The sequence below is a fragment of the Nomascus leucogenys genome, chromosome 2 (assembly GCF_006542625.1).
Source record: "Nomascus leucogenys isolate Asia chromosome 2, Asia_NLE_v1, whole genome shotgun sequence".
NCBI lineage: Eukaryota > Metazoa > Chordata > Mammalia > Primates > Hylobatidae > Nomascus > Nomascus leucogenys.
The window spans coordinates 127486542-127507871 of record NC_044382.1 but is presented as its reverse complement, the minus strand read 5'-3'; the positions used below and the strand labels follow the sequence as shown (position 1 = coordinate 127507871).

At 36.0% G+C, this 21330-nt stretch overlaps 1 protein-coding gene across 4 annotated transcripts in view; it reads right to left on the bottom strand.

Annotated features, from left to right (window-relative positions):
* Positions 1-21330, bottom strand: part of HSD17B4 (hydroxysteroid 17-beta dehydrogenase 4) — an 88709-nt gene that overhangs the window by 27097 nt on the left and 40282 nt on the right. For all 4 annotated transcript variants that reach the window (XM_030818180.1, XM_030818188.1, XM_030818195.1 and 1 more), the window contains 6 exons: positions 20422-20550; positions 17799-17902; positions 14902-15138; positions 12165-12216; positions 7173-7244; positions 4823-4926 (listed from right to left, as the gene is read on the bottom strand). In XM_030818180.1, the coding sequence (XP_030674040.1) occupies positions 4823-4926; positions 7173-7244; positions 12165-12216; positions 14902-15138; positions 17799-17902; positions 20422-20550 (698 nt within the window). The remainder of the gene's footprint in view (positions 1-4822; positions 4927-7172; positions 7245-12164; positions 12217-14901; positions 15139-17798; positions 17903-20421; positions 20551-21330) is intronic.

Below are 21330 nucleotides of genomic sequence, written 5' to 3'. Positions count from 1 at the left end.
TTGGAGGACCTGACTTCAATCTATAGGTCCTGAGCAGTCTTTTAAAATTTCTGAGTACCAAGAGTTCTGAGGGCTTCCTGATTAAAAATAAATAAAAATTAAAAATTAAAAAATTCTGAGTGCCTTTTATTCCACAAAATCCATTGTATGCCATGTATAAAAAGGGCATTTAAGATGGACAGTGCTGCGATGGTAGTTTTACTGTTAACAGACTAGAAACTCCTTTATGGCACAGGGCTTCACCATAACTTGACATCATCTCTGATTTTGTTCTCAAAGCAACAAGTGATACTTGTGAAAAGTGCTTACAGAATGGTATCTAGTTTAGATTATTTTCTGGTCTACAGTAATTCATTATTGCCCAATATTAAAAAGAACATACAGGGAGCCCGAGGTGGATGGGACACCTGAGGTCAGGAGCTCGAGACTAGCCTGGCCAACATGGTGAAACCCCGTCTCTACTAAAAATACAAAAATTAGCCAGGCGTGGTGGCAGGCACCTGTAATCCCAGCTACTTGGGAGGCTGAGGCAGGAAGATCAGTTGAGCCAGAGAGGCAGAGGCTGCAGTGAGCCGAGATTGCACCACTGCACCCCAGGCTGGGCGATACAGCAAGATTCCATCTCAAAAAAAAAAAAAAAAAAAAAGAGTAAAGAAAAAGAACATACAGTTAAAAAGGAAAAACAAATAGCATGTTATAATTACTTCACCTAATATAGCCTCAGACTTGTATTTTACCCTTTCTAAAATAATATCTTCACTAAAAGCTTGGAAGTTTTAAGAGTGAATATAACATTTCGAAGCTTTAAGAGTGAATATAACATTTCGAAGCTTTTCATTCAGACAATGCCACTGCATATGTTTGTGTAGTGCACAACTTGCCTTAGGGTTCTTAATAACTCATAATTTGCTACCTGTGAATAGATACAACCTCACATAAATAATACCCATTTAATACCTGTCAAGGTAATTTTTTCACATCCAAGCAATAAATGCGGACAACTTCTAAATGTGGGCCCGGGACATTGTTTTCATATAGTATTGATCAATATTAATTTTTCAAACAGCTTTACTGACACAATACACATATAATTCGCCCCTTTAATATGTAAAATCCAGTCATTTTTAGTATATTCACAGAGTTGTCCAACCATCACCAGAATCAACTTAGGCACATTTTCAAGTTCCCAAAAGAAAACCCTATACCCATCAGCAGTCACTCTCCCTTGTCTCCTTTCTCCTCCAGCCCTTGGCAACATCTAATCTACTTTCTGACTCTACAGATTTGCCTATCCTGGTTATTTCATATAAATACAGTATGTGGTCACTTGCTATCAATCTGAAAAACTTTATTTAGTATTTCTTGTAAGGCAAGACTGCTAACAACAAATTCTCTCAGTTTTTGTTGTCCAGGAATGTCTTTATTTTACATTTATTTTAGAAAGATCATTTTGCTGGTTATAAAATTCTTAGTTGACCTTGTGGTATTTTTTTTTTCCTTTCAGCACTCCGAATACATTAGCCCACTATCTTTTGACTTCCATTGTTTCTGATGAGAAGTCAGAGGTCAGCTCTTAATCTTATTAGGGTTCCTTTGTAAGTAATGAGTCATTTTTTCTTTCATTATTTTCAACATTTTCTTTTCATTTCTGGCTTTCAACACTTTTACTACAATGAAGAGAATATGGATCTCTTCAGATATATAATCTATTTGGAGTTCACTGAGCTTCTTGGATGTATAATATTTTTCATCAAAAGCCATTATTTCCTCAAAATTTTTTTCTGTTCCTTTCTCTGTCTCTGATACACCCATTATATGAATGTTAGTGTGCTTAGTGATACTCCATCTGTCTCTAAGGCTCTTCATTCTTTTTCCTTTTCTTCACCGTGGTTCTCTCTGTTCTTTAGTTTGTATAATCACTATCAATCTATCTTTAAGCTTTTTTGATTCTTTCTTCTGTCAGCTCAAATCTACATTTGGCCCTTCAACAGTAAATTTTTCATTTCAGTTATTATACTTTCAGCTCCAAAATTTCTATGAGTCTTTGTAATAATTTACATATATTTAGTAACATTTAAGCATGGTTTCCTTTAGTTCTTTGAACATAAATAACAGCTGCTTTGAAGTCTGTCTACTAAGTTCTCTCAAAGCCAGTTTCTGTTGCCTGTTTGTTTCTTCCATCTATGCATCACACTCTCCTGTTTCTTCCATGTCTTGTAATTTTTTGTTGCTAACTGGACATTTCAGATAATAGATTATAACATCTCTAGACACTAATCCCCCACCCCTTCCAGGGCTTGTTGTTATTGTTTATTTATTTAGTAACTTAGCTAGACTCTTATATGTGAATCTATCCTCCCAATAGTGTACAGCCTCTGATATTGCTCCTCAGAGAGTGTACCTTGAGTAGGTGCAGTCACCCTAGGATGACACTGGTTTTAGCAGGGCTCTCTTTGACTGTCTCTCCTTGGTCTCTCTGTTAAACTGTCTGCCTCTTTTGGTATCATACCCAGTTGTTAGGTTCCACTAATTGCCAGATGACTGTTCTATTTTTTTCAACAGTGTCCTGGGGTATAAATTGTTCAACAATCTGATCCAATTAAATTCAAATCTCTTTGCAAGGGTAGTCATTGAGGCCAGTCTTTGAGGTTTGTTACAATCCCAGGAGGGCTTTTCTTAGCTATCTCTTTCCCTGGTTCTTTCTAGTAAATGTCTAGCTGGGCTACACTTTAGCTCCCTGCTGTTATGGAACTACCAGCCTTCTCTTAATTGCTTATCACTACAGTCACACCTTGTTTTTGAGGGCATCCCTATGCTTGAACTTCCAAATACTCAGTTACAAAAAGACTGTTTCCTTGAGAAGAGGGTCAGAACTTTGTGTTATTACGACCTTCCTCTCCCTCTAGGCAGAACTTCTGCAGGAATAGTGACATACTTCTCTCCAAGTGATACACTTGCTTTACAAGAAGGAAGCGGGGCAGGTGTAGTAGCTTCTGTTCTTCTCAGCTGGCTCTCCAACCATGGAACCTCCACGCTACACGAAAGCTAGGGGAAGTGCAATCAGGGCCCCAGTATTCTCAGCCTGCCACAGGTAGGGTAAAGTCTCCACTCTGTAAGTACGGGCTGGATGGAGAAATAGAGGCTCACAAGTCAGTCACTTTTACCTGGAATAGAGCATCTGCAATTCAGAGCTAGTGGGAAGGATAAGAAAAGTTAGTAGCCTGCCCATCCTGGGAAGACAGCATGGTAGAGGGCTCCTACATTCTTGGCTGCAAATGCCTGGGGTACAGTTTCTGTCATGCTCAGCCAGGAGAGGAAGAACAAAGGGAGGGGTTGTGGCTCAAATGCCACACAGCCTCACTGTTCTTACCAAAATATAATAGATTTTCTTGAATAAATGTTTCTTCATCTGCTCTATACTCTTAGGACAATTTCCAGAGACATTAAATAGCTGTGTTTTAAAATAATTTTTTACAAGTCATGGTTGTTTCACTGACAAGAAAGTCCAAGGAGCTTCTTACGTCACCATTCCAGAAGTCTTTTCCCAATACTGCTTTAAATAATATTTTATTTACTACAGAAGAATATTGACTACAGTATAATCTTATTACCACAAATAACTTAAAGGTAAAGCCAGATTAACGTGAAATCGAAATTAAATATTTTTAGGAAAAATATATTTCTAGAATTTGACAACAAAAGAATAACCAGAATTATCTTGCATAAGAAAAATACTTAGGTCCTTTAATAAATGAAGATTTTAATCTATACAAGGATCACTTGTGTTCAATTTTTCTAAAAACTTCTGGGGTCTGCAAAGATTGTACAAGAAAATAACAAATATTCTCGTAATTATCTCAGATACATTATACTTAACTCAGCAAGGCTTTTCTATATATAAAATATGTTGTACAGAGAATATATAAACATAAACGGCACTTCAAATTCAAGGAACACACACTATTTCAAAGTACCGATTACCGAGTCTCTATGCTATAAGATTACATATATAGTAATATAAGATCAATATACAGTTGACCCTTAAACATTGTGCGGCTTGGAAGCACTGACTATGCAGTCAAAAATTCACATATAACTTTTGACTCCCTAAAACCCTAACAACTGATAGCCTACTGTTAACCAAAACCCTTACCAATAACATAAACCATCAATTGACACATATTTTGTGTTATTATATTCTGCATTATTACAATAAAATAAGCTAGGAAACATTTTCTACACTGGCTGCCACCTCATCTGAAATCAGCACATTCCATGGAGGAAGAAGGCCTGCTTTGCTGCATCGTCTATCCAAGGGTTTAATGTTGGTAAATGAGCAACTCTAGCATTTGTACAAGGCTCCCTAAGACTCCTGCAGCAGTCGACCAAGCCCAGGGACATAATTGAATCTGGAGTTTCCTGAGGCCTTGTTTTGAAAAAGACTTGACATACACATAGGAAGAAAGGCACAAAAATAAACGTTCACTTGTCTCTGCAAAAAAAAAAATAATAATAATAACAATAATAAGCTAGAAAAAAGAAAATCATAAAAAATGAAAGAATATTTACTATTCAGTAAGTGGAAGTAGATCATCATAAAGGTCTTCATCCTCATCATTTTCACATTGGGTAGGCTGAGGAGGAGGAGGAGGAGGAAGAGGAAGAAGAGGGGTTGGTCTTGGTGTCCCAGGGGTGGCAGATGTATAAGAAAATTTGCCTATAAGTGGGCTCATGCAGTTCAAACTCATGCTGTTCAAGTCTCAATTGTATAGGTAAGAATCCTTAACTACACATATGTTTTGCTTATAAAGTCATGGCTTACCTTGACTTTGTCTGATGTCCGTTTTCCACCAAAGCCTCCAGAGCCAACAAGAAAGAGAGAGAACTGATTGTGGCATATAAGTTCCTTCTCAGAATAAGAATACACTGAGAAGTAAATAAAAGAAAAAATAAAAGAAGTTACTACCAAAAGACATAACTAGTTAACCAACATAGGTTCAACAATTCCTGTCAAGGTTTCAAAAACAAAATCCAATTACTGAAAGAGTTCTAACATGTAAAGGTGTCCAAGTTTGGATTACAAAGCATTCATTTTAATCCATTCATCCAGACTCTGAAAGGCAGAGAGAAGAGGAGCTTCAAAAATCCTTTCTTAACTATGAAATAGCAGTTCTTTCACTTTTCTTAAGGCTCTCCAACTGCTATTCAGATCCCAATTATTTCCACCTTAAATATTTCAAATAATCCCACTACAAAGTACAGGTAACCACACTTGAACTTTCAAACATTCTGCCAAAGCAGTCAAGAAGAGCATGCAGAGGAAATAAGTGGGAATGAAGGTATAAGCCACATGAGGGCAGGATCATGACTGTTCTGCTCACTCTTATTTTCCCATCAACTAGAATAGTTCCTGTACAGAAAAAAAGGCACCTAATAAATGTTTATTAATTAATAAATCCGTGAATAAATGATATGACTGAGCAACTTAGCAAATAAGTGAGTAAGTAATGAATAAGACAGCTGTCCCTCTATTTACTAACTTACTAGGGACAGATTATTATCTGTTTCATATTTAGCTCTGCAAAACTAGAAATATGATTTTAAATTGCACACTAAAGAAAAATCTAATTATAACCAAAAATAAGGAAAGGCATGTCAATGTATTTCAAATAAGATTTTTATTTTTATCACACAGGCAACTGAATAACCAATTTCATCTATACTTTGCCTACAAATTCTAATATACTAAGGACCATTACCAAGTTGTATTTCAATAACTGGAGCAGATCAAGAGAGAACAGTAAAAATTAAAGCAAGGTTTCAGCAGGACTTTTTTTTTTGGTATGTTACATTTGGTACAATGGTGAGAAGACTAAAAGAGAACTGGGAGAATAGTAGCCAAGTGTTGGCCAACATCTGGAATGACAAGCATGAAAACCTAAAAAGAGAAACGAAGAGGAAAAGGAGGAAAAGGAAGATAAAGAACATACATAATATTTAAGAGCATCAAAAATGTTCTCAGTTGATTATTAAGCAAAAATAAAGCAAGTTTCAAAACAGCATATACAGTATAACCTATGTATTTACAACAAAAATGATAAGCTTATATTCCAAATATTAAATAATGTCAAACTTTATACTGTCCTTAGGTTCCAAAATCACTGACAACAAATATCTACTTTTTTGTTCTTAAACTTTAAAACTTATAAATTTTAAATTTAAATGTAATTTTTAAAATTTAATTTATAAAATGTACATTTTTTTTTTTTTTTTTTTTTTTGAAACAGAGTCTTGCTCAGTCACCCAGGCTGGAGTGCAGTGGCGTGATCTCGGCTCACTGCATGTTCTGCCTCCCGGGTTCACGCCATTCTCCTGCCTCAGCCTCCCAAGTAGCTGGGACTACAGGCGCCCACCACCATGCCCGGCTCATTTTTTTGTATTTTAAGTAGAGACGGGGTTTCACCATGTTAGCCAGGACGATCTCCATCTCCTGACCTCGTGATCCAACCGCCTCGGCCTCCCAAAGTTGTAGGATTACAGATGTGAGCCACCGCACCCAGCCTAAAATTTACAAATTTTAAGCATCGTATCTTCACCTTATGTTTCATTACTAGTATTTCAATATTTATTAAACTACTATAATCTTTTTTCCCACTGCAAATACAATGTGGCTGTGATGTTTAAACCACATCATAAGTTCAAGTCTAGCAACTTATAAAAGCACAAGTCTAGGAGCCTAACTACCATTTATACGAATAATTTAGTGTTCAAATACGTTCCAAGTTCCAAATAGCTAACACATTAAAGAATACCTAAAATACAGCCTAACTGTCAAGTGAGGACTATCTAATATTCCTTCCAGCCAAAAACATACTCCAGCAAGCTTAATTCTCCTCTATTTTATCAATACAAGCCACATTTATCACTTCTGTGCTTTGGTTATGTTGTCTTAAACCCAAATGAAACGCCTCACCCTTCCCAGCCTGACCCCAGAAATAAATGCTTCTCCCCCTCCTTCGTTATTTTTCTTAGAGTTTAAAAATGCTTGTCTTGTTTTCTAACAAATGGAAGACAAATACTAACTTATTAATCAACTTCTATGGTGAAGTATTATGTCATACACAAAGCCTATCAATCTAATAATATTATTATAAGAATTATAAATAAAATACCATCCATAATAATCACTACACCGGATCCTTTATCTAGGACATCAGCAACAACTGCTTCACATTTTAATTTTCCTAGAAAGAAAAGAAAAACAGTGTCTTAAAAACCAAAGATTACTATAAGAAGATGTGAAAGAATTTAATAGCGTTTCCACTGTAAGCTCAGCAAAACTAAAAAACTATGGTTTGAAATAATGTTCCTGAACAACAGATGCTGGAGAGGATGTGGAGAAATAAGAATCCTTTCACACTGTTGGTGGGAGTGTAAATTAGTTCAACCACTGTGGAAGACAGTGTGGCGATTCCTCAAGGATCTAGAACTAGAAATACCATTTGACCCAGCAATCCCATTACTGGGTATATACCCAAAGGATTATAAATCATTCTACTATAAAATACATGCACACGTATATTTATTGCAGCACTATTCACAATAGCAAAGACTTGGAACCAACCCAAATGTCCATCAATAATAGACTGGATAAAGAAAATGTGGCACATATACACCATGGAATACTATGCAGCCATAAAAAAGGATGAGTTCATGTCCTTTGCAGGGACATGGATGAAGCTGGAAACCATCATTCTCAGCAAATTATCACAAGATCAGAAAATCAAACCCCACACGTTCTCACTCATAAGTGGGAGTCGAACAATGAGAACACATGGACACAGGGAGGGGAACATCACACACTGGGGCCTGTCAAGGTGCGGGGGAAAAGGGGAGGGATAACATTAGGAGAAATACCTAATATAGGTGACGGGTTGACGGGTGCAGCAAACCACCATGGCACGTGTATACCTATGTAACAAAACTGCACATTGTGCACATGTACCCCAGAACTTAAAGTATAATAAAAAATGATAATAATGTTCCTGAACTCACTAGAAAAAATAATTCAACATTAAAAGCAGTCAGAATACCTGAATCACTAAATTTCAAACATCAATATTTGATACATCAGATTTTTTTAAATAACCATTGGCAATGTCAAGGACTCCTCTTGGTCTCTTTTGACCCTGTTAGTCAACAAACATTTGTTGAGCATACAACCAATACCGTTTACCCCATTCTTAAATTTCTACTCCTATTCAACACAGTACTGCAAGTCCTACCCAGAGCAATCAAGCAAGAAAAAAAAAAAATTTTTAAGACATCCAAACAGGAAAAGAAGTCAAATTATCTCTCTTCACCAATGATATGATTGTATACCTAGAAAACACTAAAGACTCCATCTACCAAAAGGCTCCTAGAACTGATAATGAGTCAAGTAAAAGTTTCAGGATACAAAATCAATGAACAAAAAAGAGTAGCATTTCCATACACCAATAATATTCAAGCTGACAGCCAAATCAAGAACGCAATCTCATTTACAATAGCCACAAAAAAAAATAAAATATCTAGGAATACATCTAATCAAGGTGGTAAAAGATCTCTACAAGGAGAACTATAAAACACTGCTGAAAGAAATCACAGACAACACTAACAAATGGAAAAACATTCCATACTCATGGGTTGGAAGAATCAATATTGTTAAAATGGTCATACTACTCAAAGCAATCTGCAGATTCGATGCTGTTCCTATGAAACCACCAGTGCCTTTTTTTTTTTTTTTTTTTTTTTTTTTTGAGACGGAGTCTCGCTCTGTCGCCCGGGCTGGAGTGCAGTGGCGCGATCTCGGCTCACTGCAAGCTCCGCCTCCCAGGTTCGCGCCATTCTCCTGCCTCAGCCTCTCCGAGTAGCTGGGACTACAGGCGCCCGCCACCACGCCCGGCTAGTTTTTTGTATTGTTGGTAGAGACGGGGTTTCGCCATTTTTTATAGAATTAGAAAAAACTATTCTAAAATTCATATGGTACCAGAAAGAGCCAGAATAGTCAAAGCAATCCTAAGTAAAAAAAACAAAGCTGGAAGTATCACATTAACTGACTTCAAACTATACTATAAAACTACAGTAACCAAAACAGCATGGCACTGGTACAAGAAAAGACCAATGGAAAAGAACAGAGAACCCAGAAGTAAACCCACACACCTACAACCATCTGATCTTTGACAAAGTTGACAAATACAGGGAATGGGGAAAGGACCACCTATTCAATAAACGGTGCTGGGATAACTGGCTAGCCATATGCAGAAAAATGAAACTAGACTCCCACCTTTCATCATATACAAAAATTAACTCAAGATGGATTAAATATTTAGATGTAAGACCTCAAAGTATTAAAATTCTAGAATAAAACCTAGGAAATACCATTCTGGACATGAGCCTTAGGAAATAATTTATGGCTAAGTCCTCAAAAGCAATTACAATCAAAGATTAACAAGTAGGACCTAATTGAACTATGAACAGAGTAAACAGACAACCTAAAGAATGGGAGAAAATATTCTCAAACTATGTATCCAACAGAGGTCTAATGTCTAGAATCTATGAGGAACGTAGTTCAACAAGCAAAAAACAAATAATCCCATTAAGAAATGGGCAAAGGACATAACAGACACTTCTCAAAAGAAGACACACAAGTGGCCAACAAACATTAAAAAAATGCTTCATAACACTAATCATCAGAGAAATCCAAATCAAAACCACAATGAGATACCATCTCACATCAGTCAGAATGGCTATTACTAAAAAGTCAAAAAAATAACAGATGCTGGTGAGGCTGCAGATAAAACAGATCATTTATACACTGTTGGAGGGAATGTAAATTAGTTCAGCTACCATGAAAAGCAGTCTGGAGATTTCTCAAAGAACTTAAAACAGAACTACCATTTGACCCAGCAATCTCATTACTGGATATATACCCAAAGGAAAAGAAATCATTCCATCAAAAAGACACATGCTCTCATATGCTCACTGCAGCACTATTCACAGTAGCAAAGACATGGAATCAATCTAGGTGCCCATCAATGGTGAAATGGATAAAGAAAATGTGGTACATATATACCATGGAATACTACGCAGCTATGAAAAAGAACAAAATCATGTGCTCCACAGCAACATGGATACAGTTGGACGTCATTATCCTAAGTGAATTAATGCAGGAACAAAAAACCAAAGACTGTATGTTTTCACTTATAAGTGGGAGCTGAACTCTGGGTACACACGGACATAAAGATGGGAACAACAGACAATGGGGACTACTAGAGTAGGGAGAGCAAGGGCTGAAAAACTACCTATTGGGTACTATGCTCACTACTTGAGTGATGGGATCATTTATATCCCAAAGCTTAGCATCACACAATACACCCATGTAATAAATCTGCACAGATACCTCCTGAATCGAAAATAAAAGTTAAAATTCTTTTTTAAAATAATAAAGTTTATATAAAACGAAAAAAAAAACAGACAGAAAAGAAAGTACTACTGTAAGGTTTCCTTCACTCCTTCTAGTGGTTATTTTTAACATGATGAGGGTAAGTCAGCCTATGACACTACCAGTATAGCCAACAAATGAGCCATTAAGAGATGTTGTTATCAGTCTCCTGATGCTTGACACTCTGTGTCTCATCAATTGGTGTGTTTTATAAACAGTAGTAAATTCTAAACAGCAGTCGTGACCTTGGTTTTCTGCAGTTTAAAAGGTTCTAAACCACAAGTATCTCATATTTTGAACATTCACATTTACTAGACAGTAAATTTTAAAACTACTTAAAGAAAATGCACAGGCTGTACTGAGAAAAAATAATTCATGAGAAATATAACTTGAGGCTAAGGAGGTAAAAAAAATTAAAAAGTTATTCTCTAGACCTTCCTATTCACATCACTGTTCAGTTATCATCACTCTGGACTATAAATCTAATCTCTCTTTTCATATTTTAAAATCCCTAATGGCAGAAACCTATCTTACACATTTCTACTTCCCTTGTAACAGTGGTTTCCAAGTGGACCCATAGGGCTGGTTACACATGAAACACGTAAGGAGCTTCCTAGCCACTGTCACCAACACCACCACCCCACCACATACATACATGCACGCATACACACACACACACACACACACACACACACACACACACACACACACACACACAATTTCCAAGATTGGGATTGAAAATCTACATTTTACTTAAATTAACAGATAATATAATGTAATAACTTGGGTGATTTTGATATGCAGCCAGGTTAGAAAATTACCTACTACCTAATACTGTGCCTTGCAAATACTAAGTATCCAGCAGATATTTGATCAATGCACAATCACCACAAAGTGTATTGTTTCACATAAAATGAGCTGTTTTGAAAACTTATGCTATAATACTTACACGGAAATAAAGCTATTCAGCTTCAAGCAATAAAAATCTTATAAATTTTTTAGAAAAATAAAAAGGTTTAAGAAAAATATTCAAGTAGGATTCTAGCTACTTGCTGACCTCTACATTGTATAACGTGAAATGACAAATATTAACAAAACATTCCTTTTTGTATTCTACCACCTTATATGACCAGTATATAATTAGACAACATTCAAACATCAAAGTAAAGAAATAAATATATCCAATTATCTAAACAAGTAAGATATTTTTGAGAAAAGTAAAAATGATTATTTAAGCAGACTTGTTTTTATTTTCTCCAAAACAAAATAGAAAAAAATGAACTACAAGAAATTCTGTATCTTTTAACATTGTTTGCTTTATGAAAATCAGTATAAGGATAAATACCTGAGAAAAGAACAATAATCCTAAGAACCATAACAGATTATAGTCAATCACTAAGTTTAGAGCACACACACGAATGTTCCTTTCAGTTGTTAATAACACATACATCAACAGGGATAAATTATGAAATAAATTTTTAAGACTATTAAAGGACAAAGCTTAAGGTGACCAAAACAGGTACTAGTTAACACCAGTCTACTCTAATGGCTCACACGTGCATAACAATTTGTGATATGTTTTATTAGGTCACTCTACACCAGTTTAACACACTGATGTTGTTTAAAAGGTTAATCAGGAAATAAAAGTATGTATTATGGAATTAGTATATCAATAACTCACCTGCTCTGGGAAGTGGTTTATATAACTCTAAGTACTGCTCTCCATGAAGAACCTAAGTTAGAGTAAACAAAATTTTATTAGCAAACTTTCTTGCTCCACAGGTTCTGCCTGTGGATACTGCTACTCGCAAGTGACATTTTACTGTCCACAGGCTCACATTTCTCGCCAAGTTATCTCTCTCTGTTTGGCTTCTTCTTCTTAATCGTGTGATTGAAAAATAATCAAGCCCCCAATCTCAAGACAGTCAGCTCTTCTGGAGCAGAGAAGATATATTTGTGTTCTTTCTTGGCATTCATAAAGCCTTGTTGACTGTTAATTACATATTATTTGCCAAGAGACAATAAACTAGGCTGTATTCCCAGAACTTATAACAGTGCCTAGAACATATTGGGCATCCAATAAATATTCATTGAATAAGAACGAACAAATGGGCCAGTGCTAGTAATTTCAGGTCACATATACCAAATACAAATGACACAACTAAAACACAAAGAAAAATCTTACAACCATGTTCAAAATGAAAGCACTGTCAATGTGAATATCCCTCTCTTATAATACTTTGTAAATTATCTACAAAGAGTAGATACTAAGGACACTGTGTAACTTAATAGCCACTTAACCTCAATGTATCAAACAAAGAATGCACCAAGGTATGTAAGAAAACAATAGGTCAGGAAAACCAAAACCTGAGGCATACACTCAAATGATCCCACTTTCATTGCAGAGGGCCAGTTTCCCAGCCTTCCTCAGAACCCAAAAGGATTTAAAAAAAAAAAAGAAGAAGAAGAAGGAAGAAGAAGGAAGAAGAAGGAAGAAGGAAGAAGAAGGAAGAAGAAGGAAGAAGAGAAGAAGAAGAAGAAGAAGAAGAAGAAGAAGAAGAAGAAGAAGAAGAAGAAGAAGAAGGAGGAGGAGGAGGAGGAGGAGGAGGAGGAGGAGGAGGAGGAGGAGGAGGAGGAGGAAGAGGAGGAGGAAGAAGAAGAAGAAGAAGGGGAAGAAGAAGAAGAAGAAAAAGAAGAAGAGGAGGTGGTTGATGAGAAGACAAATGAAGGTCGGCCTTACTGTGTCATATAGCTTGAAAAAGTCAAGCTTAAGAAGACTAGGATTCAAGTTCCAAGATGTATGAACACCATTTACAATTTCCAATGGTTAGGGGGAATTTTGAAACATTTGTTTTAATTTTTTGCATTTACATTGTTCAAAGTATATAGCAACTAACCATGGGAGTGTGAATGAAACAGCAAACTGCCCAGCACATATTTCTTGTCTTCCTCCCAACTTCATGAAACACTCTAATAAAATAAGTGGCCATCAACTCAGAGCAGCAATGGGCTAACTGATCCACCAGTAAATAAGTTCTCCAATCAGTCAAAGTTACAGATACCAGCTCATAGCCCCATGATTTACAATTACCAAGCTCATAACCTGAATCTTACTCCAAGAAACAAAATACACCCTATCTCAAAGAACTTCTCACCATTGTTCACTCCTCCTTCTTGACACACTTTATTCATTTGGCTTCTCAAATACCCCATTCTCATGATACTCCTCATACCTCACCAACCATTCCTCTGCAGTCTCTTTTTGCTAGTTCCTCTGCATCTCTTTACCCTCTCACCATTTCAGGGCCTCTAAACTCAGGCCTCTTCTCTACTTATTCTCACACATTAGGTGACTTCATCTAATCTCCAGTCTTTAAACATCACCTAAATGCTAAGGACCCAGTTAGACCCCTCCCTGAACTCTAGACTCATATATTCAACTGTCCATCTTACATTTCCACTTAAATGTGTAACAGACACCTCAAACATACTTAAAACCAACTCCTGATCAACCCCACCTTAAAATAAATGTGTATGTATAAATTATACATAATGCCATATGTAACTACTATACTTATGAAATACACTATACATAATTATACATTACATATAGATGTGTAATGCATAATTATATACAATGTATATATGCACCCATCTATATCTATATATATATATAAAATCCCAGTTATCCAGAACAAATATCTTCATCCTTGACTCCTCTTTGCTAACCCTCATATGCAGCACTTTTACTTGGATTACTATAATAGACTCTTCAGTGGTTTCTCTGCTTTCATGCTTGACTCCCTTATAACCTACTCTCCAACAGCAACAAGCTTGTGCCAGTGTGTGAACATAGCCAGATCATGTCACTTCTCAGCTCAAATCAACAAATGGCTTCCCATATTCATCAAAGTATATGCTGAAATCCTTACAATTACTCCAGGGCCTTCTCCTACCATTGCCCCCTTGCTCGCTCTACAGCTATGCTGGCCCTATTACTGTTCCAAAAACAAGCCAAGTATGTGCTATTTCCTTTAAATACTCCTCCCTGGCTTGCTTCTTCACCAATGTCATGAGGTGAGGATTATCATATCCATTTTATAGATAAGGAAACTGAAGCCTAGAGATATTATTTACCCTTGGTCAAGAATCAAGTAAATGGCAGAGAGAGAATAACATTATGCCAGGGTTATGGGACTACGCATACTTGTTATTTTCTTCTTTTTGCTGGCATTTTGAACTAACTCTCCCCTCTTTTATTCTTAAAAAGAAAAATCAAAAGATATGCTAAACGAACCACTATAAATAATTATATAAATATATACACACACTACACACACATACATATAAGATATGACATTAATGAATAATATTTACAGAAACAGAAAAGCAAAATAAACGTTTCTTATTAGCCATACCTTTGCAAAGTTGATTGAAAGTCCAGGAATTTCTGCTAATCCTCCACCCATCATAGATTTCTGACCTATGATAACTCCGAAGGTGGGCAAACAGGAGAAATCAGAACTTCCTTCATAAATAAATTTCAAATCTTTTGGATCCTTGATTGATGCTCCCACTCCAAGGGCATACATAATAGCTTCCAGTTCCGTATAAACATAAGAAAATGGAGGGAGTTTCTGGCCAATAGCTCCAGCCTAGGGACAGTTTTAAAAAGTAATTTATTTCACTGATAACTTTTCAAAACTATTAACTTCTTACATACCTAGTTTTGTTTTTGAATAGATGTGAACAGAATGTTAGTGAATTTGATGGAGCACAATTATTGCAATTATATTTTATTTTTTTAATAGAAACTAGGTAATGTGTAGAAAAGGACTTCATTTACAGTTAAGAACTTTTTTATTGCTTGCTTCTTGCTAACAGATAGTATGCCTCATACTCAACTTTCCTGTCTCTAATTCAGCAACTATTAGCTACCCAAAAATCCAAAAAATAATGAATTTGTTATTAAGGATAGTAAATTGCTCGTAAGATCTAATGTATAAAGTTCACTGTAAACAGATGAGTAAAACGCTGCTTAATGGATGTAAATTTGATTGCCTCATAATGGTTTTTGTTTGTTTGTTTTGAGATGGAGTCTCGCTCTGTCACCCAGGCTGGAGTGCAGTGGCACGATCTTCGATCACTGCAACCTCTGCCTCTCAGGTTCATGCGATTCTCCTGCCTCAGCTTCCCGAGTAGCTGGGACTACAGGCCCGTGCCACCATGCCTGGCTAAATTTTTTTTATATTTTCAGTAGAGACAGGGTTTCACCATGTTGGCCAGGCTGGTCTGGAACTCCTGACCTTGTGATCCACCCACCTCGGCCTCCCAAAGCGCTGGGATTACAGGCATGAGCCACTGCGCCCAGTCCCTCATAATGTTTTTAAGTGAAATAAAATTTAACTTGAATTTCCTTCCCAGGAATATCCTTTGTCTAACTAGATGTTGTCTTTTTCTACTTAGTGATAATATGCACAGCTAATAAGTGAAGTACATATTAAAGAATAATGTCCAATTTTTCAAACATTTTTATTCTGAAGTAGAAGTTGGCAAACAAGGACTAAGAGCTAAAATGGTTTATACAAGCTGGTTAAAAACAAGAAAAAGAGAAAGAATATGTAATAGAATAGAAGCACTATGTAGCCCACAAAGCCTAAAATATTTACTATATGGCCCTTCATCAAAAAGGTTTGCCAACCCTTATTTTGAGGAAAAACCACATTTATATACTGACCACATTCTCAGGCTTAAAATTAGAATTTTAACTTTCTTTATCACAATGCCTACCGTAGGTTACAAAACATCAGAATCTAATATGGCAAACGACTTACTTCTTCCTATTTATCCAGTACAGTTTTTTTAAGAAAGGATACAAACAGGAACAGTAAATAGGCAAATTTCACATGAGCTATCACAATTGTCCTCGAATTTCTGACTCAGTGGGAAGCATTTTACTTGCAGCCATGTTGAAATAGTTCTAAAATACAACATCGATGCTTCCCTTAAAAGAAACAAACCCAAAAGAGCACTAAACTAGATATCCTTTTCTAAAGAGTTAGAAAATGTTACAAAAGTAGGATTATTGATGGTCAAGAAAAAAAATGATACTTGTCATACAGTTAAATACAGAAATCTAATGGTACTGAAAAAGAAAAAGCAAAAGTTTAATATCTGAGCTTATGTTCAAATTCTATCAATATTTAGTACATATTTTATACAGTTTTATCATCATTCATTTAGAAATAAATAGCTTAGAAAATAATTTTTTGTATGTGAAAAAAGTTTCAAAATTATTTACATTTCAAACAAAATTTTGCTGATTATACGCACTTCACTTTCAATATAGAGGTTTAAAGCCTTGTGTGCATTAGGTAAAGGGGTAAAAAACACAACAAAGAACCTGGGAGCACATAACCTCCAGGAGTCATGGTGTCATAGTCTCCCCTCCCAAATACAAATTCCCACACAACTTAAATCTACTTAAAGTCAATTTAAAGCTATCCTTAAACAGATAAAGAACTATGAATGGGTAGAATGAGAACTGTATATGGAAGACAGACAGTCCAGGCAGGCATAGATATCAGGACTAGATATCAGTTTAGCCACAAGTCATTTTACCAACAGTTGAGGTACTCCCTTTTTTCCTCTTCCATTCAGTACCTCCCTGAGTCAGTTTCCAAACAGCACTGCAGGGGGTAAAAATGGGGTTGGCACCACTCAGGCAGCTAACCTGATTCATCACACCCCCCAGTGGAGCCTACCAAAAATTATACGCAAGTAAGGAGCATCCCTCTAAAAAGTTCATGATAAGCTTTCAGCAGCTCTGTTTCCAACCAGGAGAAGAAGCTGAGTGGGTTACCTCCATTCTCCAAGCCCCACTCGGCTACTAGGTAAAACCTTGGAAACTGACACCCAATCACTCTGATCTCCTTTCCCATTAGGGAAAAGAAATGCAGGGTACAGTCCAGAGAAATCTAAGAGAGGGAAAAGGAGAAATTAAAAAGACAAATAAAGTACTCTGGACCATGTTAGAATTCACCCTGAGCCATCTCTTCATGTGGCTCAACTGTCCTGAATTCTCTGTATGTTGAAATCAGGCTATATGTTACAAAGTCAATCATAAATGATTCCTGAATAAATCTTCTATTTTAAATTATCTCTGCCACTGCTTCTCTCCATTATTAGAGACTGAAAGAAAGTAACTGCATCCAAAAGAAAAGAGAAAGAAGTAGGGAAGGAAGAAAGCAGGGAGGGAAGAAGGGAGGGAAAGTCTCCAGAGAAGGCAAACGCTTTAGGCTTTTTTCCCACTTACAAATCCTGATGTTGCTATAGACGTTGCACGACTAGTATGATTTGCTGAAACTCCTCCTTCTGAATCTATTTTACTCAGAACTTCAATTATACTGCCAGTTGATTCTAAAATTAAAAATGAAAAACAAAAAAAAAAGCTTTGTTAAAGACGTGACTAAGAAAAGCTACAATATGCTACATAATTATTCCTATAACATTCAGCAAACCTGCTACAGAGCCTCCATTGCCACTCATGAACTGAATGTATGATGTCAGGCTACTGAAGGAAAATATTGCGACTGAAATAGGCCAAAAATAAATGGACATCTTCAATGAAATACAAGACATTGTCTAGCATATCCTTCCCTGGTTATCTGATTCTAAGGGGGCTCTGGGCTTTCCAATGTCTTTAAGCTATTTTACAACCTTTAAAGAGAAATACTTGTCTATAGACATGCAATTTGTCTGATGGAGAGATCACTGATTCCTCCTCTCAACTGATTTCCATTCTTCCCAGGATGAAAGAGTGCCAAGATTACCTCCTCACCCCTACTCCCAGTTCTTTGTACAAGTAATAGCTCTGAAGATAGTACCAAAAATTCTTCCAGAGAAAATCATCATCATAACCAATGACTCCAGACAGAGATCAAAAGCTGCTGTTCTGTGGGTCTAAAAGGTTAATAAAGGAGGCTCATGGGGCATCCACATATCCATAAGATATTCTGAAGGCCCTGGGACCTTTCTAACAAAGCTTGGAGACATGGGCTTCCTTCTGAACTCAGACAAAACCATAATCAAAAATTTTTAATTTTTGTAAAAATATAAAAATTAGCCAGGCGTGGTGGTACATGCCTGTAATCCCAGCTACTTGGGAGGCTGAGGTGGGAGAATCACTTGAACCCAAGGGGCAGAGGTTGTAGTGGGCTGAGATCACGCCACTGTACTCCAGCCTGGGAGACAGAACAAGACTCCGTCTTAAAAATAAATAAATAAATAACCAAATTACAGAGTCTGAGAAGACCACAGATATCTGCCATTCCTGATGACACCAGTAGGGAAGTTTCTTGCCTATTAATCTTCCCCCTACCATCCCATTCATATTCCTATCTAGAGGGAAGGCTATTTAGTTGAAAGCCACTTCCTTCCAGAAACAGACAACTTGAATTACTTCTTGGCTCAAATACTGGCTAGTTTAGCTTTTCCTGGGATTTAGTTCCATCATCTATAAAATAAAAACGCTAGAATAGATGCTCTGGAAAGTCAATTCTCATCGAAAAGATCATTTTTTTTAAATTGTGCTTCAAATAGAGGTATCTTTTCACTTATAATTAGTTATAATAATTCAATTAGTTAGCTTTTTAATAAGTTTAACACTTTTGAGGCAGAAACACTTTTTGAGATAAATATCAGAGGAAAGCTTTTACTATACTTTTCTTTCATTTATTTTCATGGATAAGTGACTGTTATTCACAGAATAAATTTCTCAAATGTCTAAATATAAAATACAAAAATGTTACCAGTTATGACATAACAATCATGTTATCATCTGATTGAGAATAAGCATAATGAAAACTTCAGTGGGTATTCCAGTAGGTAGGAAAGTATCATTAAGGAGAAAAAAAAACGGAATAGTCATTTTTCAAATATATTCTTCTATCAAACTTTAAATATTACATTACTATGAGAAAAAAATGTTTTTCTATAAAATGACCTTGACTCATGATCTTTTCAGAAAAATACTTCAAATTTCATATATTACATGCATATGTGAGTTACGCTAGAAAAAAAAAATCTGACTTTTATTTAGTTATCTATTTCTGTGGTATGTAATAGGAGATTAAATAATTCAAGTTAATAAGCAATTATTAAGTCCCTTCTATGAGTTCCGCACTATGCTAACACCAAACATATACAAGAAGTACAAACAAGATACAGTCTCTGCCTCAAAGGAACTTACCAGGCAATTAAGAAACCATACATTCATGAAACAAAAGAAGTGGAGAACAGTTAAAACTAGATGCTCAAGCGCTAGGAGTTCAGCTAACAGAAAGATCAATATACCCTAGAATATCTGGACAGGTTTTGTTGAATATCTGGGGCTTGGGTTTTTCTAAAGAAGCATTAAGATTAGCAGAGGACATCAAAGGCAGAAGAAGTATGTTAGAAAAGCAGAGAATCAGTAGCAAAGACAAAGTGCTAAAACAAAGCCACATTTACGCACTAAACAGAAAAGAGCTAAGCCTAAATAATAAAAAGGCTTAAATAATCTTTTTGAGAAAGAAAGAAAGAAAAACATGGTAAGATTGGGAGCATAAGGGTAGATAATGGAAGACTTTGAAACCAACCATCAGTGAGGATGTAAGTGCATTCAGCACAAATGAGTAAACATCTTATGCCATCCATCCCCCAATCACACATAAACCCAAAAAAACAGGATAATAATAAAGCTGAAAAACTGACAGTGAGAATAACATAAATATCTTAAATGTGAAGAATTCTAATACCTACTAGAGCAGAAAATATGCAATAGACGATTCAAGTGTCTTAACACTACATTTAACATAGAAGACAACTCCATAAGAGAAGAAAATGCTTGCTGCCTCTGATTCCCCAACCAGGGCTAACTGACGGGGGACTCTCTTTACCTTGGATACTCTGAGGCTTGCTGGCATTCTCAAAGTCACAGATCTTCTTCCAGTTAGCCTTGACTGCCTCAGGAGTCATTGGGTGATTCTTTTGTCTTACAATAGCTCCAAGAGTCCGCTCCCAGCGTACTGGTTATAGAAACAAAAATAACATACTGAGCACATAGTTGAGAGACAGAAAGTAAGATGCATAAGAACCCTTTCATTTATTAAGAGAAAGGAAATTTAGAAAAAAAGGGATTCTAACTCCTAAAGAGTTTTACCATAAGCCTTAAAATGAATTTTTCCTAATAAACCCATTAGGATAAGGTCAATTTAAAGAAACATTTGAAGCTGAAGGGAAAAATTTCTCCTCTGACTATGCTAGGCAGTACTAAAGGTAGAATGTTATGCTGTATGTGAGAAAGTTTAATCATATAATAATCACATCAAAAGACTGACTTCACGACCACAGATCTCCAAAGTAATATACTTCATTCTTCTTATTTATAAAATGAAGATAACTGAATAAAGCTTCGCTGAGTTAGCAAACTGAAGACTAATAGTAAATAAAAGGTCAAAGACTTCCGTTAACAAAAATTTAGTGTAACAGGTGGCCCCAAATAATTCTCCCTTACCTTCTCTTTGCTCTAACTCTATTTCCACAAGAAGTCAGTTAGAATGCACAGATTCATAAAAACCATTACTGCTGCATAAGGAGAATTTTTAACATTGTTTTCTTTTTAAAAACCAGAGGTATAAATAACTACTAATAACCTTAAACATAATAGTCAGATATTGATTATTGTTAAACTGAAGATTTGTCTTTGGGAATGACAGAAATGCCTGTGTCTAGAGCTTTCCTATTGATAAAGTGCCAGATATAGCTTTTACTGCAAAACTTTATGTTCCTTTTTTAAATGAATGTAA